The sequence below is a fragment of the Heliangelus exortis genome, chromosome Z (genome assembly GCF_036169615.1).
Source record: "Heliangelus exortis chromosome Z, bHelExo1.hap1, whole genome shotgun sequence".
NCBI classification, from domain to species: Eukaryota; Metazoa; Chordata; class Aves; order Apodiformes; family Trochilidae; genus Heliangelus; species Heliangelus exortis.
Window position 1 is genome coordinate 10,911,708 of NC_092454.1, and position 26,505 is coordinate 10,938,212.

General features: G+C 54.6%; 5 protein-coding genes across 12 annotated transcripts in view; 4 read left to right on the plus strand and 1 right to left on the minus strand.

Moving 5' to 3' along the window:
* The first annotated feature begins 203 nt into the window (after nt 1-203).
* On the plus strand, nt 204-1,681 carry LOC139789429 (avidin-like). Its single transcript, XM_071730153.1, has 4 exons — nt 204-358; nt 483-693; nt 1,175-1,295; nt 1,548-1,681. The coding sequence occupies exons 1-4, from the start codon at nt 287-289 to the stop codon at nt 1,591-1,593; spliced, it is 450 nt and encodes a 149-aa protein (XP_071586254.1). The 5' UTR covers nt 204-286; the 3' UTR covers nt 1,594-1,681.
* A 980-nt stretch (nt 1,682-2,661) lies between these two features.
* LOC139789539 (avidin-like) lies at nt 2,662-5,016 on the plus strand. 2 transcript variants are annotated; one of them, XM_071730416.1, is made up of 5 exons: nt 2,862-3,281; nt 3,887-3,988; nt 4,105-4,309; nt 4,648-4,768; nt 4,846-5,016. In XM_071730416.1, the coding sequence occupies exons 1-5, from the start codon at nt 3,207-3,209 to the stop codon at nt 4,877-4,879; spliced, it is 537 nt and encodes a 178-aa protein (XP_071586517.1). In that variant the 5' UTR covers nt 2,862-3,206; the 3' UTR covers nt 4,880-5,016. The 2 variants fall into 2 exon arrangements, with proteins under 2 accessions (XP_071586518.1, XP_071586517.1); XM_071730417.1 differs by lacking the exon at nt 4,648-4,768 and having other exon boundaries at nt 2,662-3,281.
* A 1,043-nt stretch (nt 5,017-6,059) lies between these two features.
* Nucleotides 6,060-7,766, plus strand: LOC139789540 (avidin-like). Its single transcript, XM_071730418.1, has 4 exons — nt 6,060-6,161; nt 6,558-6,771; nt 7,198-7,318; nt 7,593-7,766. The coding sequence occupies exons 1-4, from the start codon at nt 6,090-6,092 to the stop codon at nt 7,690-7,692; spliced, it is 507 nt and encodes a 168-aa protein (XP_071586519.1). The 5' UTR covers nt 6,060-6,089; the 3' UTR covers nt 7,693-7,766.
* Nucleotides 7,767-14,978: 7,212 nt separating this feature from the next.
* CREB3 (cAMP responsive element binding protein 3) lies at nt 14,979-25,882 on the minus strand. 4 transcript variants are annotated; one of them, XM_071730697.1, is made up of 11 exons: nt 25,771-25,882; nt 22,217-22,684; nt 21,338-21,475; nt 20,988-21,255; nt 20,657-20,769; nt 20,359-20,451; nt 19,295-19,401; nt 17,276-17,344; nt 17,046-17,130; nt 16,838-16,919; nt 14,979-16,446 (listed from the first exon to the last, which is right to left on the minus strand). In XM_071730697.1, exons 2-11 carry the CDS (start codon nt 22,232-22,234, stop codon nt 16,088-16,090), a joined length of 1,332 nt encoding a protein of 443 aa, XP_071586798.1. In that variant the 5' UTR covers nt 22,235-22,684; nt 25,771-25,882; the 3' UTR covers nt 14,979-16,087. The 4 variants fall into 4 exon arrangements, with proteins under 4 accessions (XP_071586798.1, XP_071586799.1, XP_071586801.1 ...); XM_071730698.1 differs by having other exon boundaries at nt 22,217-22,580; nt 25,771-25,876; XM_071730700.1 differs by having other exon boundaries at nt 22,217-22,315; nt 25,771-25,843.
* A 400-nt stretch (nt 25,883-26,282) lies between these two features.
* Nucleotides 26,283-26,505, plus strand: part of TLN1 (talin 1) — a 38,502-nt gene continuing 38,279 nt past the window's right edge. For 2 of the 4 annotated variants that reach the window (XM_071731848.1, XM_071731850.1), the window contains exon 1: nt 26,283-26,411. The gene's annotated coding sequence lies outside the window, so the exon portion shown is untranslated. The remainder of the gene's footprint in view (nt 26,412-26,505) is intronic. The other 2 variants (XM_071731847.1, XM_071731849.1) reach the window with 1 other exon arrangement.

Consider the following 26,505-nt stretch of genomic DNA (forward strand, 5'->3'; position numbering starts at 1 on the left):
TCCCAAGCTAAGCACCTGTTTTGGTCACTGACCTGCAGCAGCCAAACCCTCCCCATGAGGTGCTAGGGAAGTGTGAGCAAGCAGGGATTGTATCAGCAGGCACTTCTGGGAATATCTGGCTGCAAACACCCACTTTAACGGCTATGAACAGAGTATTTGGAAACACCCAGATTGCACAATGCTCTGGCCAGAGCTGCCACCAGCATAAAAAGGAGGACAAGCAGGCACATAGGCACAGCCTGCGAGTAGTACATCCCTGGGTACAGAGCTGTCTGCCTGCTGCAGAATGGTGCAAGCAACTCCCTTCCTCCTGGTGCTCAGCCTGGCCCTGGTGGCTCCCAGCCTCTCTGCAAAAAAGGTAACGATGGGGTGGGGATGCATGGGGCAGGATGGGCAAGGGGCTGCAGCTCTGGGATGTCCCCACTCCTCCTGCCCTGCCCCTATTGTGTTGGGGCAACAAATCTGAGTCTTCTCTGCTTCAGTGTTCCCTGACTGGGCACTGGGTCAATGACCTGGGCTCCAACATGACCATCTCGCGCCTGAATGGAAAAGGCGAGTTCACCGGGTCCTACCACACAGCTGTGACTGCCACCTCCAATGAGATCCAGGTGTCACCACTGCAAGGGTCCCAGCACAACACAAACCAGAACAGACAGCCCACCTTTGGCTTCACTGTCAACTGGAGCTTTTCAGGTGCTTCTTCTTTCCCAGCCTCCCTGTTGTGTGCTCCCCCTGACCTCCTTATGGTGACCCCAGACCTCCCCTGCCCTCCCTGTGGTGTCACTGTTGCTCTTCTGCCGTTTCCTGCAGTACTCTTGACAATCTTCTCCCTTCCCCTCTGGTGTCTCCAGTGCTCTTCAGTCTTTTATGGTGTCCCTGATGCTCCCCTATCCCTGTCCTGGGGTTCCTTGGCTGGTGTCACTTCCCAGTCCCAGGAGGGAGACCATGCATTTGGGGACCAAGATGCCTGGGACAGGGAGGTGCCACCAGCCATCTGGTGTCCATCTACACATAAGACCCTCCTGCCTGTTTTCCCCATCATGTCTGTCTCCAGAGGGCAGGAACATCCCGGGTCTACAGATCCAGGCAGTGGGGCAGGCTGCAGAGCCAAGATTTGGTACTGACCTGCTGCTGCAGCCATGCTCACCTCCACCTCCTGTCCCTGTCCCAACAGATTCTTCCACCGTCTTCACGGGCCAGTGCTTTATCGATGAGGACGGGAAGGAGATTTTGAAGACAATGTGGCTCCTGAGGTCCAGTGTGGACAGCATAAAGGATGATTGGAAAGCCACTAGGTGAGCCCCCTGTCCCTGCCCTGTGTGGGTACTCGATGCATCTCCTGGTGGTCCAGGCCCTTCCATCCTGGGAGACTGAGAGTGGGGGATGCCTGCATGGACTCAACAGGGAGGGGACCCACCAAGGAGCAAACGTGATGGGGGGGGAGGGGTGCTATGGGACAGTGTGGGGGTTCGGCACAGGAAGGGGTCCTCTCACCCATGTGATGGTGCCCTGCTCACCCCTATGTCTCCTCCTCTGTGTCCCCACAGGGTCGGCATCAACATCTTCACCCGCCTGCGCCTGCACAAGGAGTGAGGGGCAGCACGGGGGCTCCCGGGCCGGCCCGCGACCCCTGCTCCCTCCCCCTCCTGTGTTGCCATTAAAGCTTTGCTGCAAACACCAACCCGATTTCTGTCCTCTCTGCAGCGGGGCTCAGCCCCGCCTCATCCCACTCTCCTCTCCCCCATCCCCCTCATCCCCCATCCATCTTCTCTCTGTCCCTTGCCCTGACCACCCCACACCCTGTGGCAGCCCCCGGGCTCTGCCTTGCTCACCCATCACCCCCGCCGTGCCCAGGCAGCAGAACCGGGCCGGGGCTGGTGCGGTGGCCACCTCCTGCTGGCCCTGGCACTACTCGGCCTCCCCTGGGCTGTGGCCGGGAAGGTGAGGGCAGCGGTGGGGGATGACAACAAGGGGAATGTGACATGGGGGTGAGGAACGCAGGTCTGAGGGATGGGGCTTGGACACATGGGGGCTGCAGCTCCGGCCATGCTGAGCCGAGCTGAGCCAAGCTGAGCCGAGCTGAGCTGAGCTGAGCTGAGCCGTGTCTGCCTGGTGTGGAGTCTGAGCTGTGCTGAGCTGTGCTGAGGTAACATTCTCAGGCACGTTCCTGAGGTTCCCTGCACAGGGACAGGACTTGGACTCGATGATCTCGATGGGTCCCTTCCAGATCCCTTGAGACAGGGATATACTGGAAAGAGTCGAACAGAGAGCCACAAGGATGATGAGGGGACGTGAGCATCTCTCCTATGAAGATAGGCTGAGAGATCTGGGGCTGTTTAGCCTTGGGAAAAGAAGGCTGGGAGGGGATCTTACTAATATCATTAAGTATCTAAGGGGTGCCTGTCAAGGAGATGAGGCCAATCTCTTTTCAGTGGTGCCCAGTAATAGGTCCGCTTCCTGCACCACCCACTCCTGCTCTCCTGCTTCCCTACAGCAGGAGCCGGGGCTTTCCTCCTGCTGTTGGGGCAGGTTTCCTTCCTTCTCTGCCAAGTGCCCGGAACCACCGCACCGCACCAAGCATAATACACACACACCCTGGTCCTGCCGCTGTTATTCACCTTCTGCCTTTTCTCTGCAGTCACCAAGAGCCGGGGGCAGCTGCAGGGCAGGGGTGTAGCCCCGAGTCCTGAGCCCCGAAACGCTGGACACAGACCAGGAACTCCCAGGCAGCACCCTGGCAGTGGGAAGCTCCAGCCAGCCCTGGCTACAACACCAGCCCTGTCCCCGGCTCCATCCCCCTCCTTGCTCCCTCCGACCCCCATCTCTCTCCCTATCTATATCCCCACATCCATCTCTGTTCCTGCCCCTGGGGATGTCCATCCCCATCCCTCTCCCCGTCTCTGTTTCTGTCCCCAGTCCGGTCTACATTCCTATCACCATCCTCTATTCCTATCTTGGTCCCAATACCCTATCTGCATCCTCATCCCTATTCTCATCGTTAACTGCATCTCCAAACCTGGATCCCTTCCTCATCTTACACCCCATCCTTTTCCCTTCCTCTATCTCCACTCTCTATCTCCACCTCCCGCCGTTGTCTTTCGGTACTTTTACGGGAAACAAAAATCAGAGGCGGGGTCGGGCTGGACGGGGTTTAAAGGGATGAGTGTACCGCGTTCGGCGAGTTTCGATTTAGCCGCCGCAACCCGATGAGCCGCCGGTTACTCTGCGTCCTCGCCCTGCCTGCCGGGGCGGCCCTGGTCGGGGCCGCGGCTGGGAGCCAGGTGGGAGGGGGGGTTCCGCGATCCGCGGGGGACACGAGTGGGAGAACCACACCGGGAAAAGCGGAGTGCGGGGGGAATCCCCGGCAGTGGAGGGACGCCCTGTCCTGGGGGCGACACTGACCGGAGTTCCTACGGGGCAGAGGGATGCTCTGGGATTGTCCGTGGCCGCGGAGGGATGTGCCTGGGGGTCCCTTCCCTGGTGCAGGGGGCTTGCGCTTGGGGACCTCCACCACGGGGACAAGCAATGTAACTGGGACGGGGGCAACCTGAGGAGCCAGCCCCAGGGGGCGACGTCCCTGCCCGAGGAGTTCAGTGGGACAGGACATGCAGTACTTGCGGCAGAAGCCAGAGCCTTGCATATGGGATGTGCAGGAGCCCACCATGAACCCGAGGGCTCTGGTGGGCTCCTGCTTTGCCACTTCCCTCTTCACTTCCTCCCTTTTGCTCGGCTTACCCCAGCTTTTGGCCCTGATGACCCGGCTGAGGTGGCAGCGACTTGAGAAAGCACTTCTCTGATAATTGAGTGCTTGAGCACTGGCAGGGCTCTGGGGACACCCTGTGCCGCAGCCCATAAGCTTGCCCCTCTCCTGTCCTTCTTTTCCAAGCTCTTCTGTCAGTCAGCTGAGATCCCCAGAGGGGACAAGGACGGCACCAAGGAGGGAAAGGCGACCAGTACCCAGCAGAAATCCTCCAGAAGGGAGGGCAAAGTGAGTACCTCCCCCCTGGGCATCGGGGGTGTGTGAGCAGGGGGGCCAGGCAGGGGGCAGGGGTAGGGGCTGTGTCCAGGCAGCCCCCAGAGACATGTCTGCTTCTTCCCTGGAAGTGCAACCTGTCGGGCTGGTGGCAGAATGATCTGGGCTCCAAGATGAACTTGTCCACAGCTGACAGCCATGGTAACTTCTCTGGCGTGTACTACACCTCCGTGTCAAGTGCCCAGAAACCAATTGAGCCATCCCCCCTCAGTGGCTCCCAGCACTTGGATGAGGATGGATGCACATTTGGCTTCATTGTCAACTGGAAGTTTTCTGGTGGGTAGCAGCAGCAAGGATGGGGTGTGGGATGGAGATGGGAGCTGAGGCAAATCCCAGTGCCCACCCTAGTCCCTCTGATCCTTCTCCTGGCCCCGGTCTGCCCTTCCCTGACCTCTCCCCACTCTGGTTGCTGTCTGCAGACAGCACAACATCTGCTGAAACAGTTTGGGCCAGGTGGCACCTAGAGCTGCTTTAACAGCATCCCTGCTGCAGAGCATTTCCCTGCCAACCCCTGGATGCACTTGGGCTCTGGCAGGATGATACACACTGGTACTTGTGAAGCCCCACAAGCATCTGGGATTCAGCTGGGATTCTAATAGCTCCTGCTCCCCCAGACTCCATAGCTACCTTCGCGGGCCAGTGTTTTTCTGGGGACAATGGGGATGAGGTCCTGAAGACCTCGTGGCTGCTGCGGGAGAAGAGCGATTCCCTGTCCAGTGACTGGAAAGCCACCAGGTGAGCCAAGGGAGACCTGGCTGGGACCCCAGCCCCTCTGCTGTGTGGGTATTGATGGGGGTTTTTCTTCCCCACAGGATTGGCAACAACACCTTCACTCGGGTGGGCTGATATGAGGACAGAGAAGCCTATAACTTCGTCTGGGCTTGCGAGACAAGGAGGCACCCCAGCAGCACCAGTGTGTACCAGCAACAGGGTTGTTATCAGCTTTTGTGCCCCAAAACAAAAATAATTTACTTTAAACACAACCTTGTGCAGTCAGTGTTTGTCTCTGAGGAAGGCTTTGATAAAGTGTTCTGGTGGGTACAGGGTGAAGCTCTCACCCTGCTGTTTTATGAAGAGGGGGGCCAAGGGACCCATCCCAAAGGGACCATCAAACACCGAGTGAGGTCTGGCACTGGCTCTTCCCTGCCCAGTGCCATGTGAATGTGTTGGGAGGGGAAGCTGGGGACCCCCTCTGCACCCCAAAACCTGTCTCAGAGTTCCCCAGTTCTGAGGTAATTCTCAGGCAGGCAGATGCAGGGGCTCAGCTGTGTCCCTGCTGCTCGTGGGCAGCAAGGGCTGCTCCATACTGGCAGCACAGTGCCAATAGCTGCAGCACATCCAGCCCCAAAACTCTTTCTAGGAAATGTGTGTGATTTCTGGGAAAGGGGATATTCAGCAGATTCAGCCCCAAGCCTCTGCCTGACGTAATTAGAGACACTCCTTCCAGCTAAAATCTCGTTTCCAGGAAACTCACTTCCTAGTCTGAATCTGAAAGTTTATTGAACTGAAAGTAACCCTGGGCGGTGCTGAATCTCTGTTTTGGGGTGGCAGGTGACACGACGTGGTGTGCCAGGGGTGCCTGCAGGTCTCTGGAGGGGTGCTGTGGCTGAGCACACCTCATACTCCTTGGGCATTGCACGTTCATCAGCATTGGGTCTTACCCCTCCCTCTGCAAGAGCTGCTTGCTGTAGCACCGTGTTTGGATGGGAGCACTGGGGTGGTGGCAGTGTGACAGTGTCAGCCTCTGCCCAGAATGTGAGGATTCTGTCACAGCATAAGGAATGGGCTGGCAGAGCCTCTTGGATGGTGAATGTGCAAACCATCCTTGTGCTCCTGCCTCTTTTTACATCCGTGCTCATCCTCACATTCCTCCACCACTGCCCAGGTCATGCAGACCTCCTCACCTCGCCTGTCCTGTCCCAGGCACACTGCCATGGGGCCACTTGCCCTGTGGCTGCCATCCTGGTGCTCCTGGAGCTCGGGTTACAGCCCTATAAAAGTGTCCGGGATGCAGGACTGGGAGGAAGCTGTGCCCAGCACTTCCCACCCCACAGCCATGGGTAAGGATTCCTTTGCAGTGGTCCTCGCCATGGTCCTGGTAGCATGTGTCAGCCCTGAGGAGAGGAAGGTATGGGGATGGGCAGTGATGGGGATGGTGCAGACATGGTACTGGGATGCAGGATGGGCAGCCAGGGGGTTTCTCTTATTTGCCATCTTAGGCTGGGACACTGAGTCCAGGCAAGGCACAGAGTGTTTCTGAGTCACCCCCAGCCACCTGGTAGCAGCTCCAAAAATATTTGCTCCCACAGGGGCACCACTCACACAGCATTCCCTGCCAGGGGGTCTGTGCCCAGGAGCACCATTCATGGGGCATCTCATCCCATGGGACATGTGTCTGGCATCCCCTCCCATGGGGCGGGGGGGGGCTGTGCTGGGGGGCTTCCTGCTCCAGCTGTGGGGCAGTGGGAAGGATTCTGTCCTCCTCTGTGGCATGCACAGAGGACCCTTGTCCGTGTCCCTTCAGTGCCAACTCAGTGGGCTGTGGAGGAACGAGCAGGACTCACTGATGGAGATTTCTGTGGTGAGCAGCAACGGGGACTTCAGGGGCAAATACCTCACTCAGGTCACCCTCACCGGCACCTGTGCCCGAGCCTCCCCCCTGAAGGGTGCCCAGCAGCAGCCCAGCGAGGGGGGCTGGCCCACCTTTGCCTTCACCGTGCACTGGGACAAGTTCTCCAGTAAGTGCTGAGACCCCTGGGGCTGGCAACATGGGCGTACTGGGAGCCTGGCAGGCAGCCAGCAGGATTTTCCCTTTGCTGGGAAATCTACTGAGTGATGCTTCGGTGCAGTAGAGCAGAGGGAGGCACTGGCACCTTCCCTGCATGGGGCTTGGGGGCAATGCTGGGCTTCCACAGGGCAGCCCCCCGCTCACCCAGCAGCTTTACATTCCTGCTGAGCAGCCCCAGGTGATGATGGTGGCTCCGGAACCTTTTATGGCCAGGGATGCTCTGCTGCAGAGCCCTCCTCACACACAGCATGGCCTGGGTGGGCACATTGCCATCAGAGAGGGAAAAGGGCTGCTGTTAGGAGGACCCCAGAGTAGGGGAAGCAGCCAGCAAACGCAGGTGTCATTCCCAACAACCCTCACCAAATGCTTCCCCTAGATGCCACCACTGCCTTCGTGGGGCAGTGCTTTGTGGACACAGGTGGGAAGGAGACACTCACCACCATGTGGATGCTGCGTGAAGCTGTTGGGTCCCTCCAGGAGGACTGGAAAGCCACAAGGTAGTGTGTGGACAGCCCCACAGAGGGACCCTCCTCAAGACCCCTGAGGATGAACATCCCCCCGGGTAACAGCACCACCCCTGGGAAACCATCAATGTGGGCTTGCAGAGGGGATGCCAGTAGCCACTTGAGCTTGTCCTGGCCAGGGGCACCTGGCAACTGCTTGGGGAAAGCTGTGGGCCATTGAGTGACACTCCTTTAACCTGCCAGAACTGCCAGGCCCACATGGGTGGTGTCTGTGAACCATCCCACAGGAGCTCTCTTCTTCCCACAGGGTGGGCAGAAATGTCTTCACACGAAAACGCACCTCAAAAGGAAAGATTCTGCCAAGCTTGTCCACATCCTGTGAGGACACATCTTCACCTGCTCCATGAAAGCATGGTCTGGATGCAGCCAAGCCCCCACTTAGTCAAGCAAAACCAGCCTCTCACAGAAAAATAAAATTTAAAACTCATGTCAGCTGTTGTCATCTTTTTCTAAAAAACTGCCCTTGATCCCTTTGAGGCAGCTTCTGTACCTATGGATAAACCTGCTGAGGTGAGGGATCACCAGAGCCCTTCCCTGGGACATCTGGGTACCTCCTTCATTCCCCTCATCCAGCTCCCTTAGCTTATTTCTCAACTCATCCTAACCCAAACTCCCACCCTGTGCCATCACACCATACACAGGTGCCAGTGGCATAGGTGGCATTAACACTCCAAATCCAGCCACCTTCTTTGGGGTACCTTCACACCCACCTCCACCACTTACTTGGTTCCAGGACTCCAATTTCTGTAGGGCTGGCTGATGGAGGTAAAAACATCAATAGAAGTGAGAAGTCAGTTAAGTACTTCCTTCACACTGTGAGGCACCTGAAGTAAAATGTGCTCAGCAAAAGCTCCCATCCCATCGCATCCCATTTAATCCCATTTCATCTCCTTGCATCCCATCCCACCCCTCCTTCCCTTACACTGTGTTTCATTAGTGCCACTCTGACTGTCCCTGTGGACACCTGCCAAGCTCAGTCAGCTCTTTCAAGGCAAAGTTTTTGGCAGGTCCATAGGTGGAGACGAAGCCTCTTGCAAAATCGTTACAAATATAACCCAGCCCAAGGGATGCCAGCACACTAGAAGGATGCATGCTGCTCTGATGAGGAACGGTGGCTGCCACCTCCCTGACACCTCAGACAGGGCAGCTTGTCCCTGCCAAACAGCTCAGAAAGTCAGGGGACGGTGACAGGCCAAAAGGATGGAGTGTAGCATCCAGGGCAAGAGCAAGAGATCTTCTGTGGGGTATTTCTCAGGCCCCTGTGATAAGATCATGAGCCTGGGACTGTAAAAGGCAGCAGGGATGTGATGTGTGAGGAGAGGGGTTGTTTCTGCTCACCCCAGTTTTTGGGGCTATCAGGACCTGAGTGAGAGGCAACGAGCAGCAGCAGGGGCCCAGGATCTGCTGGAGCTCATGGGGACACTGAGTGGTGGGATCCCTCACCCCCCAGTATGCACCTGCAGCCCCACTGCCATCCAGTGCCCCAGACACTGCCATCCTGGAGATGGCATGCATTTATGCAGCTGAACCCCACCTTCGTTTTCAGGTGCCCACAAGCTCCACGCTGGCTCCAGGCACTGCAGTGAGCAGGGAAGCAGCTCAGGAAGGCAGGGACAGTGCAAGCTGGACATCCAAAGCCCCTAAGAGCAGGAAACATAAGCAAGAGACCCAAGTAGAAGGCTGATTATCATGCTGGGTGTGTGTTACTATTTTATATTTTGACTGTGAGGAAAAATCAGCCACTACTCATAGACATCACACAAATTTACAAAAATAACAGGCTTTATGATTTAAGCAAATTACAAATATTTATTTCAGGGAAAGGAGGCAATAACACCACCTTTAAAAGTAAAAAAAAAAAAAAAAAAAAGTTTACAAGAGGAGAGATTTTACGTAAATTAGTCACTTTGGGGAGAGTGTTGTTAAGAAAAGAAAGAAAGAAACAAGAAAGCAGTTAAGTTTTATCACCGTCTGCCGGCCCTGGCCTCTGGCTGGAGGGGGGGGAGGCATAGGAGCCGCCGTTCCTGCTTTGTTGATGTTCTCCGCTTTTCCCTCTGCTGATGCTGTCCCGTAGCTGAAGCCGAAGTGGGGAGAGAAGGAGGGGGAGGGGGGAAGACAGAGCCCGCGTCTTCTCCTTTTCTCTTTGAGTTTTTATACAGCAAAAAGGGGTTCTGTCTTTTCATAAATCACTGGCACACAGACTTGCCAAAGATGACACAAAGATTTTGCCATCCCAAGAACTTCTCTTTTAATTATTGTAATCTTTCAGTCCTTGTTACCTTGCGAAATTTATTATCTTTGTCTTGACTGTGTACCATGAGGCGACCTGATTAGCATTCTTATCTTTATGTGCCTGGCAGGCATGGTACAAAACAGAAGCTAGTTAACTTTGGGGTAAAAATCTGTTAATTGAGAATATGTTGGATATATTTTTAAAAGAGCAGAAAAAATACTGATTTGAGAGGCATATTTCATATTTTCAAAGTGTTTACATCAATGTGTTTAGCAAACACCTCAGTTTCCCTCTGGTGGGTTACTTCTTCCTCCAATTCCTGCAAAAGCAAAAGCAGCAAAATCAGAAGATGCTGGGGCAAATGCTGTTGCTGCTAAATCAGAGGTCAGGGGTGAGACCTCTCACCCCCCCAGCAGTGCTGCCTCTCCCTGGGATGCCCCAGCACCACCTGGATGACACCGTGGGCAGGCAGTAGCACCAGCAAAGCAGTGAGCAGTTAAATGTTTAAACAGATAATAACTTCTAGCTTGCATGGGCAGGAGGATGTGAATTCCTAAGGAAAGTACTTTATGCTTTCCGGGCTGCTAGAAGGGTCTTAAAAAAAAGCCTGGCTCCCCACATCTCTCCGCAGCCGTGCTCATCCTCACATTCCTCCACCACTGCCCAGGTCATGCAGACCTCCTCATCTCACCTGTCCTGTCCCAGGCACACTGCCATGGGGCCACTCGCCCTGTGGCTGCCATCCTGGTGCCCCTGGGGCTCGGGTTACAGCCCTATAAAAGTGGCCAGGGTGCAGGACTGGGAGGAAGCTGTGCCCAGCACTTCCCACCCCACAGCCACCCACCCTTTGCAGTGGTCCTCGCCATGTCTCTGGTAGCATGTGAGTCCTGAGGCGAGGAAGGTATGGGGATGGGCAATGATAGGGACATGGTGGAGCCACACTGTTAGACCCCAAAAGCTGCTGGTGGGACTGCAGTGCTCAGCAGGGAGCTGGGGCTGGTCTGGCAGAGCTGATGGGACCAGCACCATGCAGTGTCGAGGGAAGCTGTAAAGATGGAGGGAGGGAGTGCTCCTGCAAGGATGCTCCTTGCTGTGGGAATCCATCCCAAGACAAACAGAGGCAGAGGAACCCTCTTTCTCACAAAACACACTCATGAGGAGAATCCACTCCCCTTAGCTTGCCACAAAGAGCCCAGAGCAGTGGCTGGGCTGAAGGACAGCAGTATCACAGTGTCCTTGGCATGGACCCTGGTGCTGCAGGACTCACCAGGCAGAGTCAGGATGGCGGGGCAGGAGCAGGATGCCCTGTCCCTGCTCGGCTGGGCATGCCAAGCCACAGCACTGGCCTTGCAGTGTCTCTTCTCTGTGTCTTGGAGGAGTGGCACCAGCTGCCAGATGGTCCTGCCTGTCCTTGGCAAGGATGGCTGCTTCTCTGGTTCCTACCTACAGGGCTCTGCTGCTCGTGACTCTGAAATCCTCACCTCACCACTGGAGGGGTCCCAGCATGATGCAGGGCTGGTCTCACAGCCCACATTCTCTTTCACTGTGCACTGGCAGCTGTGAGGTAAGTAGGAGGGGGCATCACCCTGCAAAAGGTGTGCCAGAGGAATGCAGGAAGGCGATTTTGTGACTCATTACCATGACTAACATCAACTTGGACCCTTCCAGGCTCAGACACACACACACCCCAGATGACAGTGTTCCTGGGCCAGTGCTATGTGGACACCAACAGGAAAGAGACACTGCATGCTCCTGTGAGAGGCAGCTGACAGCCTCACAGAGGACTGGAAAGCCACTTGCTGAGCACTGGGTCCCAGCCATTGCTGTGCCAAACTTACCTGCACTCCAGGCTGGAGAAGGGAGAAATCCCATGGGATGTGGAAGGGCAGGACTGGGAGGGTTAAATGTCTTTGTCACTGGTGACAAGCAGGGGCTAAGGAATACTCCTGTGGCCTGGCCAGCCTGGGTGTGCCACAGGGTGGGTGACCTCAGAATGGGGTTTGGCCCCAGCCAGATCCCCTTAAACACTTCTTACCCTCTCTCCAGCAGGGAGAGAGCAGCACATGATGCCAGCACCTGGTACAGCTTCTATTACAGGGTGTTGGGTCTTGAGGCACAACACTCAGCACCCATCAGGGCACTGGGGAACACAGTGCCCCTCCTCATGTCTCCCCTCTGTAGCCTCCATGACAGCTGGGTGAGCCACTGTGATTTGGGATCTCCTGCAGGACTGGCACCAGTGTTTTCACCTGGATAAAATAACAACAAACTGGAAAATCCAAGAGACCCAGGACACTGAGGAGAAGGCACTAACTCTAGACGGGCTCTGCCCGTGCTGACTTGCTGCATTTCAGCAGCTCCCAGCCCAAAGGTTCACGCTTTCCCAGGCAAGTTCAGCATAACGTGGAGATTGGAGGCCAGGTACAAAACAAAAGGGTTTCTGTGTGGATGCAGGGATTAGCTCTGGTTTCTGGCCTGCCTCGAACCCACGGAATTTGTCTCACCCTGCACCCATCCTGCTGGGGGGGTGGGGCGGGTGCTTCACACAGCATCGCCGGGGTCACCAGGGTCCCTAGGGATGGGGAACTGCCCCATGTCCCCTCCTGGCAGCGCACCGGCAAACTTGCTGCTGTGGTTAACCTGTCCCTCGGAGTCCCTCCCAAATATTCCCAAGGACGGGGATCTTACGAGCAGGCAGCAGGATAAGGCACAGCCTGGTTCTGATGCAAAGGGCAGCATGACCCAGGGCGAGCTGCAGGCAGAGCCTTCCCCCTGCCAGAGGAGCAGAGGAAGTTTCTCAGGGTCACAGATACACAGGGAGGCTGCAAATGGCTTTTGCAGAGCCGACAGCCTCCCGTTCACAGCCCCGGCGGATGCGCTGGGTGGGCTGGATGCCGGCGGCCGCTGGGGGGGGAAAGCTCCCAAACAGCCCATCCCAAGAGAGACCCCCTTGGCTGGTCCGTGTCCCCCGGGCAATGCACATGTTGGGGTCTCCAGGCAAGCCCTTTCTTTACTACGCATGACAAGGGAAAGTGGAGGGGAGAAGGATACCTCTGGCACTAGGCGGGATTTTTCAGGCATCCCAACCCGAGCTCTCTGCCTTCTGCTTCAGACACCTGGAAAATGCGATCCTATCAACACCAGCTGCCTTGGGGGTTCAGCAGCTCAGGGTTTGAGGAGCCTGGCTTTGTAATCTGGGGGAAGGCAGTGCCCACAGCGCTGTATTTCCAGCTCTTTTTTTTTTTTTTAATTGGGTGCTCAGAGTTCCGGTAATTTTTCCAACCAATAACCAGCAGCTGATGCTAGGTGGTTAAAAATAGGATGTGTGCTGAGACCAGTTTCAGGTTTCCCTTTAAAAAGAGGGCATGTCTTATACATCTGCTACTGATTGAAATTACCACCTCCCCAAGAAACACCCAATTCCTTTTTTTTTTTTTTAAAAAAAAAAAAAATTAAAATATATGTATATAATCTGATTCCCCTAAAGCCATGAGCAGGAGGTGTTTTATATCAGCCACAAAGCACACAGTCCAGACCCTATTCAGAAAAAGGAGGCAGATTTTATGCTTTCTCATCTTTCAATATATTTCTTCTGTGGAAAGCAGATGGCCCTGATGAGGGGGAATCACCAAGCAAAAAAAAAGAGGGTTTCCCTTTGGCAGCACTCATGTGGGAGTTGCCAAAGGCTGAGCAGGATATTTTGGCTTGAAAGTCTCATGTTTCTGGTCTGTCAGCATGCTTCCATGATGCTGATGCCAGCACCTGCTGGGACATGTGTGGAACATGGATTGAACTTGGAAAAAAAAACAGAGGGAACACAGTTGGGAGGGCAAGCAGGGACCATAACACCAACCTAAGCCAGCATGCAGAGCCATGTGTGTGAGCATCAGCTGTGTTCTGAACCTGCAGTATGCCAGGGAAAAGATGTCGTGGAGCAGGGAGGAGGAGAAAGGTGGCAGAAATACCAGTTGGTATAGATGGAAACAATCTTCTTGGTGGAGGACTCATTCCAGGCATTTTTTTCATCACTGCCCTTTAACACAAGGTGTGAGTCCCAGGCTGGGCTCCTTTCCTCCGGCTGGCCCAGAGCTGCTCACTGTGGGACCAGCACAGGGGGGAACACAGAAAGCAATGATGAACAGCAGCCCTGGGGCACCATGGGCTGAAAACAGGAAGCAATTTGCTCCTCAAACTCAAACTCCCAGCATAGGTATGTCTCCAGTGGGACCAGTTCTGAGCTCTGCAACATCCCAGCCTCTGCTGGAAGATTTCCTCACAAAAAAATTCTGCAAGCTGGCTGGTTCAGGCAATGCCTGGTGTCAGGAGTGTGTGTTTGGCTGTGTTTGATGTTGCTGCACTCACCTGGCTCCCTGCCTGCTCTCCCAGAGTTAACTCCCCTATGGACATTTGGCCAAACAAGCTAGACCCCTGTGGAGTATGGTGCTGACCCCATTGCTCCTGATCAAATGTCAGCTCCAAGCAGCTGCTCCCTGCTTTGCTGGCCAGAATTTCTGTGTTTTATTTCAGATGACTGAAAAGATATCGATAAGTGTTGGGTCAGGGACTCTAAACTGTTATTAAACACCCTGCCCTTGAACTACAAAAAATTAAACGAAAACAAGGTCTAGAGTTTCCCTGGGGATGCTTGGAGGCTGCCTGCCCTGGCCAGGGCAGAGCTGTGACCTGATCCTATTACTCCCTGGCTGTGCCTCCCCCTCAGCCCCCCCAGGCAGGGACACAATATTCAATTTTATAGCACGATGGGTGCTGCCTGCACCCATCACACCCCCGACACCCCGAGCTGATCTCCATCCAGAGATCAGGGTCTCTCCTAAGTGCCTCCTGTGGACCCAGTGACCCCTGCAAACCCCAGGGCCCTTGATTTAGCAACTCCCCAGCTGCAGGGCCCTCCCAGCAGCTCCGGGATGAGGGGACAGGGCTGTTGCACCACCCTGGCTCTGCTCAGCTTCCTGTGATTGTGCAGCTCCCCATTACAAAAGCAGCTGTGGGGACAGACAACTGCTCCTCACGCTTCCTACCAGGGAAGCTGCTGCCTTCCGCAGCGCCTTGGGTGCCTGCTGGACACACGTAGGGTGCTGGGTGCTCACAACACCCACTCCCAAGCTGGTTCAAAAGAGTGCTTTTGTACCCTTGAAGGGGAAGAGGGCTCGGAGTAGGGGTGTGGGGGAGCAGGACCACCACCCAGCAAGCTTGCACTCTGCCTCAGTGACCCCCTCTGTGTGGCTGCAGCCACGGGAGGGGAAGGCAGAGCATGTTCCCGCTTGTTAGGCTGCAAGGGTGATCACTCCCCAGCCTTCCTTGGGTCCCTTCCACACCACTGCCAGCCCCTAGCCTACACCCAGCAGTCCAGCCCCTCACCAAAATAACCAGAGGACAGAGTTGCAGAACATCACTCTTTATTTAAACGTTACTAATAAGGAAATAATTATTATAATGTCAGGATGGAAGGCACCTCATGGATCATCTGGTCCAATCCTTCTAGATGGCCCTGCTCATTGCAGGGGGCTTGGACTACATGAGCTTTAAAGGTCCCTTCCAGTTCTGTATGACTCTATGATGTGTCTAGAAGATAAGGAAAAATGCTTAGAGTTTTTCTGCTCAGCCCCGGGGAGCAACTACAACTAGCTCACTGCATCACTGGCCAGCATGGCAAAGCTTGGAACAGTCCTGTGGTCAAGAAAGACTTCCAAAGAGCAAACAGCTCTGCTGCTCTATGCTCCATGTCTTCTCAGCAGCCAGCTTCAAGACATGCCTTCTTCTCCAGGCCCAGAGACTCCACTCCCAGTGCTGTGGGAGATGAGAGGCTCAGCCCCAGTGGATGGGAAACAGCAGACATGGCTCAAGAAGGACTTCACATTACCTTCTCTAGCCAGCCCAGAAGCTGTGCCCATGGCTCAAAAACTAGCAGGAACAGGTGACACAACACGGTCTGTCACAATAGTAGGACAATTCCCTGTGAGGGCACTAAAATCGGTTCACTATCTTACTCCTAAATATAAGGCAACACACCAGGATTAAGGGGAAGGGACAAGGGACAGACGCCTGTGAGCACCTGCACACAGGCACAGGGCCCAGCCTGTCCATCTCTATCTATGCAGGGAGTAAGCAAGGTATTGGCTTCCAATCACCAATGGCATCCAGTCAGATCAAGTAGGGAGACCTCAGGCTTTACTGCCTTCATCCTCCATGCACTGCCTATCCCTGCAAACCATGGGACATACCTCAGGATGCAGGCCCACCCTGCTGCAGCTGCAGCAATGTTCCCAAAGTTCGTTATCCCATCTCAGAGAGAGTCTAGCTATAGAGTGGAAGAGGCAGAAAAGGTCAGCCCTAAAATGATGTCTTCCTAGCAAACCCTCTGAGCTGCCAGCAACCAGCATAGTATTGAGAAGAATCTGCTTTGACAGATTATCTGTTAATGCAGCTTTCTTCTCTGCCCGGCAAGGTGACCTGCATCACTCTGAGGTGCAGAAGGCCACATGTGGTGGTCACATCTCATCAAAGTGGTGCTGCTGGAAGATAGCTCCAGCAGCATGTTTCAGCCACTCCTCCTCATTGACTCCCCATGCCGCAGCTCCCTCCAATGGGTTGCTCTGGGAGTGCTCCTCCTGAGGCTGGGGAAGGTCCTGCTCCAAGCCTGCTGCCATCAGGGAGTCAAAGGACAAGTTGGTATTGAAAGAACAGCTGGGATCCTGGCTGAATAGACTCGGCTCGTCTTGCAACAATTGATTAAGTTGGCTTAACAGCAAGGGGTCCTCAAGCTCTAGGCCAAGCCCCTCCTGCACAGGGTTCACTTGCATGTCAGGTGCTTCCTGCCTCGGTGACTCACGGATCCGGCGTGAGCGCACTGCAAAAGAGGCAGAGCCAGCCCTGTCATCCCCAGCCTCTCACCACAGAGCCCTCAAGAGCGGAACAAACTGTTCAAAAAGGACTGCCCCCCCCCAGGGAAGAGGGATGCTGCACAGCTGCCAGGCACAAGCACAGCTGGTGGTCCAAGAGGGACTGGAACCCTCAAGTTCTTGTATTGTCCCTGGGCTCAGGGCCCCGCGAGCCTCTGCAACAGGGCTGAGGAAGAGCCCGGAGCTGGGGCAAGGCAGTAAAGCCAAACCCAGTGATCAGCCCAGGAAAGGGGTGCTAGGTTGGAGGCATCACGGAGTCCAGGCAGTCTCCAAGGAAGGTGCTTTGCCCTGGAAGGCAGCGTGGGACATGAAGGCATGCCTCAGCCCTTGGGCACTCACCTCTAAGCTCCAGCTGTGTCTCCCTGATCCCACTGGAGCGGGCGTTGGGGAACACAATGAGGCAGAAGGACAAACCCATGATCTGGAAACAAAAAGATGATCAGCACAGGCTTCAGAAAAATACAATGATAGGCATCATCAGCTGCAATCAATGCCTCAATCCCAAAACTGGAAGGACAGCAGAGACCCAGGGGGTTATGCCACTCACCAAGGTGCAGGTTCTTCCTGCGGTGGTTTTGGTGGTGGACTCGCTCACCGAGGCCTGAAGTTTCCACAACTGCTGGAGCAGTGACCTGCAGGAGAGCAGGCAATGCAAGTTAATGCAGTGACTGCACCCAGAACTGCACCCTCCTCTCCTCCCCCCTTTGCAGCCATGGACAGGCCACAATCCCAAGAAGAGGAACAGCACAACTCCTGACATGTTCAGCAAGAACTCACGCATTCTCCTCCCGCAGCATCTTCACCTTCTTCCTCAGCCTGCGGTTGTCAGCCATGCAGGCTGCCATCCTTTGCATGAAAAATGAAGAGTAAGAGGGAAAAACAGAGAGATTTTGTTAGCTAACAGCAAGGACTTCACCTGAGTCTCTGCTCAGGTAATAATCCACCACTGTTGGGGCAAATAAAATTGTCCTATCTGGAGCAAAGCCCAGAGAGCATCTCACACAAGGTTTGGGGAAGGGTGAGCTCTGCCCAGTCCTGCAGAGAAACACCAGACTAATCCCTAAGGATGCTCACTTCTAGCAGCACACCAACCCTGCAGACCCATCCTATTGCTCTGTACTGCAAATCAGCTTGACATGGAGAACGCAGCGGAGGTGGCAGACCAGCACCTGGCTTGAACAGAGCAAGCTCTGGGCAAGCTCCAAGCACAAGAGAGCACAACAGGCTGCACCCTGAGCTGCTGAACCCCCTTATTATGATTTAGGTGATTAGAATTCTAAAGTAAGTTAAATTCTGCATTATACTGCTTATAGATTGTACTACATTGATTTTACCTCCAGAAATTCTGTGCTATGCAGGAAGAAAATTAGAAGGGCCAAACCCCAACTAGAACTTAATCTGGCTACTGCTGTAAAAGACAATAAAAAAGGTTTCTATAGATATATAAGCAACAAAAGGAGATCTAAGGAGAATCTCCATCATTTATTACATGCCGGGACCAACGCATTGATAAAGGGTGAGGGGAAGGCTGAAGTAACTTAATGCCTCCTTTGCCTCAGTCTTGACCTGTAGCACCAGTTGTTTCCTGGGTACCCAGCCCCCAAGCTGGAAGACACAGATGGGGAGCAGACTGAAGACCCCACAGTCCAAGAGGAGATGGTTAGTGCTCTGCTGCATCACTTAAACAAACACAGTCCATAGGGCCAGATGGGATGCATCCAAGGGAAGTGAGGGAGCTGGCAGCAGTGCTCACCAAGCCAACTTCCATCATTTACCAGAAGTCTGGGCTAACTGGAGAGCAGGTTACTGGTCACCAGTGGTGTTCCTCAGGGTTCTGTGCTGGGGCCAATTCTCTTTAATATCTTTGTCAATGCTCTGGACAAGGGGACCAAGTGCACTCCCAGTCAGTTTGCAGATGACAGCAAGCTGGATGGGAGTGCTGATCTGCTGTAGTGCTGCTCTGCAGAGGACCTGGCCAGGCAGGATTTATGGGCTGAGACCAATTGCATGAGGTTCAACAAGGCCAAGGGCCAGGTCCTCCACTGGGGTCACAACAACCCCAAGCAACATTACAGGCTTGGAGAAGAGTGGCTGGGAAGCTTCCCAGAAGAAAAGAACCTCGGGGTGTTAGTTAACAGCAGCTGAACATGAACCAGCAGTGTGTCCAGGTGGCCAGGAAGGACAACTTGATCAGCGAGAATGCAGCCAGCAGGACTAGGGCAGTGATGGTCCCCCTGTACCAGGCACTACTGAGGCTGCACCTCACATTCTATGTTCATTTTTAGGCCCCTCACTCATAACAAGGACATTGAGGGGCTGGGGAGTCCAGAGAAGGCAACAAAGCTGGTGGAGGGTCTGGAGAACAAATATTAAGAGGAGCAGGTGAGGGAATGTGAGTGGAGAAAGACGCTGAGGGGAGAGGTTTAGATTTGATATTCAGAAAAATTTCTTCCCCAAAGGGATTGCTAGGTACTGGCACAGGCTGCCTAAGGAAGTGGGAGCCACCATCCATGGAGGGATTTCTCAGTCAGGTAGATACGGTGCTGAGAGACATGGGTTAGAGGTGGACTTGGCAGTGCTGGGTTAATGATTGGATTTAAAGGTCTTTTCCTCCCAAAACAGTTCTGTGATTCTGTGATTTCATCAGCACAAATTACATGCTACACTTACCACCGTATGTGAAGAAATTAAGCTTTAATTGAAATTATGATTTAGTGCCATAATCATTCTGCCAAGGAATCCTAAAGGAACCCATCTCTCCCCTCAGCGTCAAGTGACTTTGCTTTATGCCCGCACCTGTTTTCCAGGTCTTCCATATACATCTTCTTTCTGTGACGACTATCATAGGCAGACTGCTTGTTCCGAATCTTACGGCGTACCTTCTTCAGAAGCTGCTCTTCCCCCTGCAAGAGTCATTTCTCATTAGCAGCAACCCCGGAGCACTGGCAACCCAGCCCCCGCAAACCCTGCACGCACCCTGGTGCTCAGCCTGTGTGCTTATGCCCTCCTCCCACACCGAGTGAAAGGAGGCAACCAGGTGCCAGTAATTACCAGGTAGTGGGCATGAGCTTGTGTTAAGACCACCTGTGCTTAATTTAGGAAAGCGGGCTCAGGTGGTGCAGCAGGTTGACGCGCACCAGACCCGAGTAATGGTGAGGCCGCGGGTTCGCGCCTCACCTTTGGGTGAGCTCTAGTGCCGTAACCAGGTCAGCGCGGTGCTGAGACTGAGCTCCCGCGGCGCAATCAGGTTAGAGCGGTGCTTATAGAATCAGCACAAAGCCAAGCAACGCCGAGGTTGCGAGCTGAGCCTGTGCTGCAAGCCTCACCTTTTATTGGCCCCCCCTAATCCTGCTCATGCGCAGTTGGGGCCCGCTTTAATCAGGCACAGGTGGGCTTAACACAAGCTCATGCCCACTACCTGGTAATTAGTGGCAGCTGGTTGCCTCATTTCACTACACCACACCACTGAAGGAACTGCAGAAGCTGGAAAGCAAAATCTGGCCTTCTAGTGCAGCCAGCAGCTCCCTGGTGTGGCAAAAGTGAGGCATACCCAAGGGGGCTGAAAAGTATACAATGCACAAGCCACTAGGCCAGTGGAAAAAAAATAGGCTGGAGGCACTTGTGGTGGAACTGCCTGCTTAAAGCAGCCATAGGAGGAGAGCCTGGCAGCAGACTTTGTTTCTAACTGATGCGGACACATCCCAAGCCTTGAATGGAAGAAAATGAGGGCAAGCCCTGCCAAACCTGCTCTCAAACACAGCACCAGTGCTCTCATGCTGTTTTTTTGAACCCCGACTCTATCTGAAGCTTTTGAGGTGTCCAAGTTTGCTCAGGAGTGACACACTGAAGAAAGGACTCACGTCTGACAGTGGCAGACAGGCTGGTAATGCAACACCTTCTTTCACCAGAAGCTTCTTCTCCTCCTCCGTCAGGACCAGCTCTGGGAAGTCAGACTAGAAAACAGTAAAAACACAACAGATGAGAATGCCAAGTAAAGAGAGTATACCTCAGGGCAGAGGGTGCATGCAGAAAGCACACAGAGTTGGGACCAGCCCTCCCATAGCAGCATCATGCTTTCCTCAGAGATATCCCTCACAGCAGCCAAGCCAGGAGGGGGGGGAGATGCGAGCAGAAGCGAAGGCTGGGGCTCACACTCACAGTAGTTGGTGCCTGCACAAAGGTTCCAGGTTCAAGCTGGGGTCCAGCATCCACAGTAATAACAATGTTCTCTTCCAGTTCCTTGCTTGTGCCTTCCGAACTCTCCTGTGCCTCTGCGGAAGGAAAGAAAAGTCAAACGCTGGACCTCAGTGAGGCAGCACCCGACCAGACAGCTTTGAGTAGCATGAAATGACAATTTTATGGCAGCAGAAAGCCACTGAACTTTGCTCTCTCCATTGCTGCCTGATATCCACCCCAAGTCCCTTACCTCGGACTGCTTGTGTCCTTGTAGCCGGCACCGGAAAAGCCCACACCCCCCGCCTCAACTTACCGACATTGATGAAAACACCTTCTGATGTTTCACACCTCACACTTCCCAGCTCAGGACAATCCTGATGAAGGGAATAGTTGTGATCAGCCTGCACAATGCCCTTCGAAAGGCTGCTGGCAAAGTCATTGTCAGGACTCTGGGACAGATGCTGATCCTCAGAAAAGCCGCTGTCACCGTCAGCTGACAAAAAACCCTGGATTGCCTCTGGGGTGTTTTCAAAGCCACTCAGCAGGGAGCTCATGAAGTCATCAATCTCCTTATCCAGCAGCTGCAGAGAAAAAGTTTTTACTCAGCAGGGAGCCTAACCTCCCAATCCACAACCCAGCAGTGACTCCTCCCGCAGAACGCACCTCAGCGTCCAACGGGCTCCAATCAACCGCCTCATGATTCTCCTGCCCTGTGATTTCAGGGACGGGAGAATCATCGCTCAGGAGGAAGTCAATCAGATCCTCATCTTTCAGGATAACCAGCTCCTCTGGGCACACCATCTGAGAAACAACACCCAATATGAACACGGACACCAGCAAGATTCCTGCAAGATATTGCAGGACACTGCAGTGTCCTGTGGACACTGTCTCAGAGGCAACAGCTGCCAGCAACCTGCAGAGACAACAAGTCCACACATACTTCCCCAACAAGGCTGTTATACCACCAGCAACGGTGGTCCCACAACACCAGCCTCCCCACCAGACTACTAGAGCCCAGCCACAGGACCCATGCTGCACCCAGAACACAAAAGGTGTAGGAAGGAGAGGGAAAGTGGAAGGGCCCCTCACTTTCTGCTGTGGAGAGCACCCAAGACCCTTACATTCCACTGATGCCTGAGGGTGCTGTACCCCCAGCAGAAGGGGGGCCAGAGGGGACAGCCTCCTGTTGTAGGCAAACTATTAAGTCATCTCCACGGGGGAGATGGAGCCCCCTAAGGGGGCTTTATTAATAATTTTAACTAATGAGCAAATTATAATTAATTGACAACTGAATGCAAATGAAATGGTAATCAAATGGTGATTGAGAACTGAATAACAATTAAACAGCAATTTGACGATCATTCAAGTGACAATTCAAACAATCATTTATGCAGCAGTCAAACATTACCTCTCACCACACTTCTAATAATTCAGTTATAGCTGTAAATAGATACATAGGTAGGTAGGTAGGCAGATAGACTAAAAAACTCACCATCACTAGCATATAATATACTTGTAGACCAAATTTAACATGTGGCTTACCCCGCTGCAGCTACCCATTGCTGAGTAGAGGGTCTTCCAGCCTCACGAAGTAACACCGAAGATGTCTCAGCTCGAGGGAGAGATGACCACCGAGCAGCGCTGACTGGAGAGACAGTGGGCTCAGGGAGGGTGCAGGCATTTATAGCATGGAGCGATGGACTGGTAGTCAAATCCCCGCCCTTGTTTGTGCACATGGGCAGCTGAGTTAGTTTTAGTTTTGTCTAATTCTGTCTTTGGCGGGCACTGTTATCTCCTGATAAGATGTGTCTGAGGCTCCTTGGTCCCTGAGAAGATGCAAGCCAGCATGGTTCTCACAGTTTGCAGAGCAAAGCTGGCACCAGTCAGGGTCACTTGGCTAGGATGCCTGAACCAAAGCAGGGACGACTTAGCCAGAGCAGGGGGACCTGTGACACATCCCCATTAGAAACGTTAATAAAGCTTTCACACCTAGCTAGCAGGTGTCACTGCCTGAAAAACAAACAAACAAACACACACAAAAATACCCTAAACCCTCAAAAGAAAAACAATCAAAACAAGAAGGCTAGGGCAGACCTGAGGCACAGGGATGCTGTGCCGGCTGCCTGGGAATGACAGCATTGATTTGGTTGGAAAAGACCTTTAAGATCACCTTGTCCAACCATTAATCCAGCGCTGCCAAGTCCACCACTAATCCATGACCCTCAGCTCTACATCTCCACATCTTTGAAACACCTTTTACACAGGGATGCTAACTCCACTACTTCCTTAGGCAGCCTGTGGCAGTGCCTGACAACCCTTTTGGGGAAGAAATTTCTCCAAATATCCAGCCTAAAGCTCCCCTAGCACAACAGGAAGATATTTCCTCTTGTTCTATCATTTGGGAGAAAAGATCAACATCCACCCCACTGCAACCTCCTTCCAGGCATTTGTACAGAGTGATAAGGTCACTCCTCAGCATCCTTTCTCCAGACTAAACTATCCACATTCCCTCACTTGTTTCTCATAATATTTGTTCTCCAGATCCTTCACCAGCTTTGTTGCCCTTCTCTGGACACACTCCAGCCCCTCAATGTCCTTCTTGTAGTGAGGGGCCCAGACTTGAACACAGGATTTGAGATGTGGCCTCAGCAGTGCCTGGTACAGGGGGACAATAACTGCTCCAGTCCTGCTGGCCACACTCTTGCTGATACAAGCCAGATGCTGTTGGCCTTTCTGGCCACCTGGGCACATGCTAGCTCATGTTCAGCTGCTGTTGACCAACACCCTCAGGTCCTTTTCCCTCTGGGAAGCTTTCACTCTTCATAGAATCACAGAATTAACCTGGCTGAACAAGATGCTTAAGATCATCAAATCCAACTGTTCACCTAACACTGACAAGACCTTAACTAAGCCATACCCCTAAGCACTTCGTCTATACTATCCTTAAATATCTCCAGGGATGGTGACTACAGCACTGCCCTGGGCTGCCCATTCCAATACCTGACAATCCTTTCAGTGAAGAAATGCTTTCTAACATCCAGTCTAAACCTCCCCTGGTGCAACTTGAGGCCATTACAGAATCACAGAATCATTGTGGTTGGAAAAGGACGGAAAGGTCTCCTGAGATCAGCAAGCCCAACCATACACACATACAACAAGCAAAAAAAAAACCAAAACCCTACAATCTCAGACATTAGAGCATACTCTGAAGTGCCACACCTACATGTTTATCTAAATACCTGCAACCACCTGCCTGGACAGGCTGTTCCAGTGCCTGACCACTCTTTCAGTACATACATTTTTCCTATTATCAATCTAAACCTCCCCTGCTCAGGTTCAGGCTGTTTCCTCTGATCTTGTCATTCACATGGGAGAAGAGGCCAGCACCCAGCTCCTTTCACATAGTTGTAGAGGGCCATGAGCCCTCCTCAGCCTCCTCTTCTCCAAACCAAACACACCCAATTCTCTCAGCCACTCCTCATATGAATTGTCTCTAGACCCCTCACCAGCTTGGTAGCTCTCCTCTGGAGAACTTCCACCTCAGTGAGAGGCTCAGAACTGAGCACAGGATTCCAGATGTGACCCCACCAGTGCCCAGTACAGAGGCACGGATCACTTCCCTTCTCCTGCTGGCCACTCTATTCCTGATACAAGCCAGGATGCTGTTGGCCTTCCTGGCCACCTGGGTACACTGCTGCCTCATGTTCAGCCGGCTGTCCACCAGCAGACTCAGGTCTTCTGCTGGGCACCTTTCCAGCCACTTCTCCCCAAGCCTGTAGCATTGCCCTCTTGTCCTGTGTCACTGAACAGACCCGTTCACACCTCTTTGCAACACCTCTTTACTTGGTGTCAACTGCAAAATGATTGAGGCTGCAGGCCATTACCCCATAGCCCAAATTGTCCTAAAGACAGGACAGGTTGCTACAGGCTGGGCACACGGTGGCTGCAGAGCAGCCAGGCAGAAAGGGACCTGAGAGTTTGGGTTGGTAAGAAGCTGAACATGAGCCAGCAGTGTGCCCATGTGGCCAAGAAGGCCAATGGCATCCTGGCCTGGATCAGGAACAGTATGGGAAGGGAAGGGATTCTTCCACTGTACTCAGCCCTGGTGAGGCCACATCTTGAGTCTTGTGTCCAGTTCTGGGCCCCTCAGTTCAGGAAGGAGGTTGAGGTGCTGGAGCAGGCCAGCACAAGTCCTGTGAGGAAGGGCTGGGGGAGCTGGGGGTGTTCAGTCTGGAGAAGAGGAGGCTCAGGGGAGACCTCATCACTCTCTACAACTCCCTGAAAGGAGGTTGTAGCCAGGTGGGGGTTGGTCTCTTCTCCTGGGCAGCTCTCAGTAAAACAAGAGGGCATGGGATTAAGCTCTGCCAGGGGACGTTTAGGTTAGGAAATTACAAAGGAATTCTTTACAGAGAGGGTAATCAGGCACTGGAATGGGCTGCCCAGGGAGGTGGTGGATTCTCCATCCCTGGAGGCTTTTAAGAAGAGACGGAATGTGGCACTCAGTGTCATGGTCTGGGAACCAGGGTGGTAGTGAAACAAGGTTTGGACTTGATGATCTCAGAGGTGCTTTCCAACTCGGCTGATTCTGTGATTCTGTGACAGAGAACCGGCCCCAACACGGAGCCCCGGGGACTGGTGACCGGCCAACAGGTCGCGGGGCGAGCAGAGCTCCACGGGCAGGACGGGGAACAGAGAGGGCACGGGGAGCAGGGCAGGGCCCGGGCACTGCTGCTCCCACAGACACCGAGCACTTCCTTCCTAGGAAACGTGGTCAGGCTGGCAGCTCGAGGACGGAGCGGCAGGTGAGGCGGAAGGGAGGATGGAGGCAGCGGGCGGGACGCGGCAAGGACCGCGCTGGTGTCGGGACACCCACCCGCGGTGAGCCAAGAAGCCTTCCACGTCCTCAGACGTGGGTCCGACCCGAAACACGGCACCACGGCCCCCACCGATGGGCTGTCAGCATCGCCCCTCCCCGCATCGCCCCTCCCCGCGGAAATGTCCCCGCCCCGCCCGCCCCTCAGAGCCCCCTCCAGCCCCGTCCCACCCGCCGCGAGGGGTGGTGACAGCCCTCGTCCACCCTCCCCGTTCTCCCTCACCTCCACGCACCCCAGCCGCCTCCATCGTGCCACTCTTACGTCACCCAGACCCGCGGCTACCACCGCACCAGCTCTGACGTCACCGAGCCCCCGGCACGCCCCGCGCACCCGCCCCGCCTCTACCTACCCGGTCCCCCTCCCTCCTCCTCTCCCCCCCTAACCCCGTCCGGCGGTAACGTGCCCATTGGCCGGCGGCGCGTGGGCGGCGGGAGCGCGCGTTGGGGGTGCCGGGGTGTGACGGGGCACTCGCGTGTGCCCGCGAGGTGGCCCCCCCGTGCGGGGACCGGAGCGCGGACCCGGGGTGTCGGGGCTGTGCAGGGACCGGGCAGCGCGTAGCCCCGAGCGTGTCGCTGGGATTGCGGGGCGGGGAGGTGGTGGTGGCGGGGAAATGGGAAGCGGGCGGAGCGCAGCCCCGGGGCTCCGAGCCGAGCCGAGCCGAGCCGAGCCGAGCCGAGCCGAGCCGAGCCGAGCCGAGCCGAGCCGTGCCGTGCCGTGCCGTGCCGTGCGGGCCGGCGGCGCGCCGTGTCCCGGCGCATGCGCGGCAGGGGGGCGGCGGGGCGGGAAGCGGGCGGTGCCGCCCCGCTCCGCTCCGCTCCGCACAGCCTCGGCGGGGCCGCCGCGCTGCTCCTGCCCGCGCACAGGTACGGGAACGGGGGAGACACGGCGTCCCGGTCACCGGGAACGGGGGATGGGTGTGTGGGTGGAGGCGAGACACGGGGGTCCGGTTACCGGCAG

Bases quoted from the DNA above. Each gene is read 5' to 3' on its own strand.
- LOC139789540 (XM_071730418.1), top strand. From the start codon at position 6,090: ATGGGTAAGGATTCCTTTGCAGTGGTCCTCGCCATGGTCCTGGTAGCA. The intron at 6,162-6,557 runs GTATGGGGATGG...GTGTCCCTTCAG, and splicing joins TCAGCCCTGAGGAGAGGAAG to TGCCAACTCAGTGGGCTGTG. The intron at 6,772-7,197 runs GTAAGTGCTGAG...TGCTTCCCCTAG, and splicing joins GCACTGGGACAAGTTCTCCA to ATGCCACCACTGCCTTCGTG.
- CREB3 (XM_071730697.1), bottom strand. The intron at 21,256-21,337 runs GTGCGTTCTGCG...TTTTCTCTGCAG, and splicing joins GGAGCCCGTTGGACGCTGAG to CTGCTGGATAAGGAGATTGA. The intron at 20,770-20,987 runs GTAAGTTGAGGC...TTCCTTCCGCAG, and splicing joins AGGTGTTTTCATCAATGTCG to AGGCACAGGAGAGTTCGGAA.
- LOC139789429 (XM_071730153.1), top strand. From the start codon at position 287: ATGGTGCAAGCAACTCCCTTCCTCCTGGTGCTCAGCCTGGCCCTGGTG. The intron at 694-1,174 runs GTGCTTCTTCTT...CTGTCCCAACAG, and splicing joins TGTCAACTGGAGCTTTTCAG to ATTCTTCCACCGTCTTCACG. The intron at 1,296-1,547 runs GTGAGCCCCCTG...GTGTCCCCACAG, and splicing joins GATGATTGGAAAGCCACTAG to GGTCGGCATCAACATCTTCA.
- LOC139789539 (XM_071730417.1), top strand. From the start codon at position 3,207: ATGAGCCGCCGGTTACTCTGCGTCCTCGCCCTGCCTGCCGGGGCGGCC. The intron at 3,282-3,886 runs GTGGGAGGGGGG...TTCTTTTCCAAG, and splicing joins GGGCCGCGGCTGGGAGCCAG to CTCTTCTGTCAGTCAGCTGA. The intron at 3,989-4,104 runs GTGAGTACCTCC...CTTCCCTGGAAG, and splicing joins CCTCCAGAAGGGAGGGCAAA to TGCAACCTGTCGGGCTGGTG.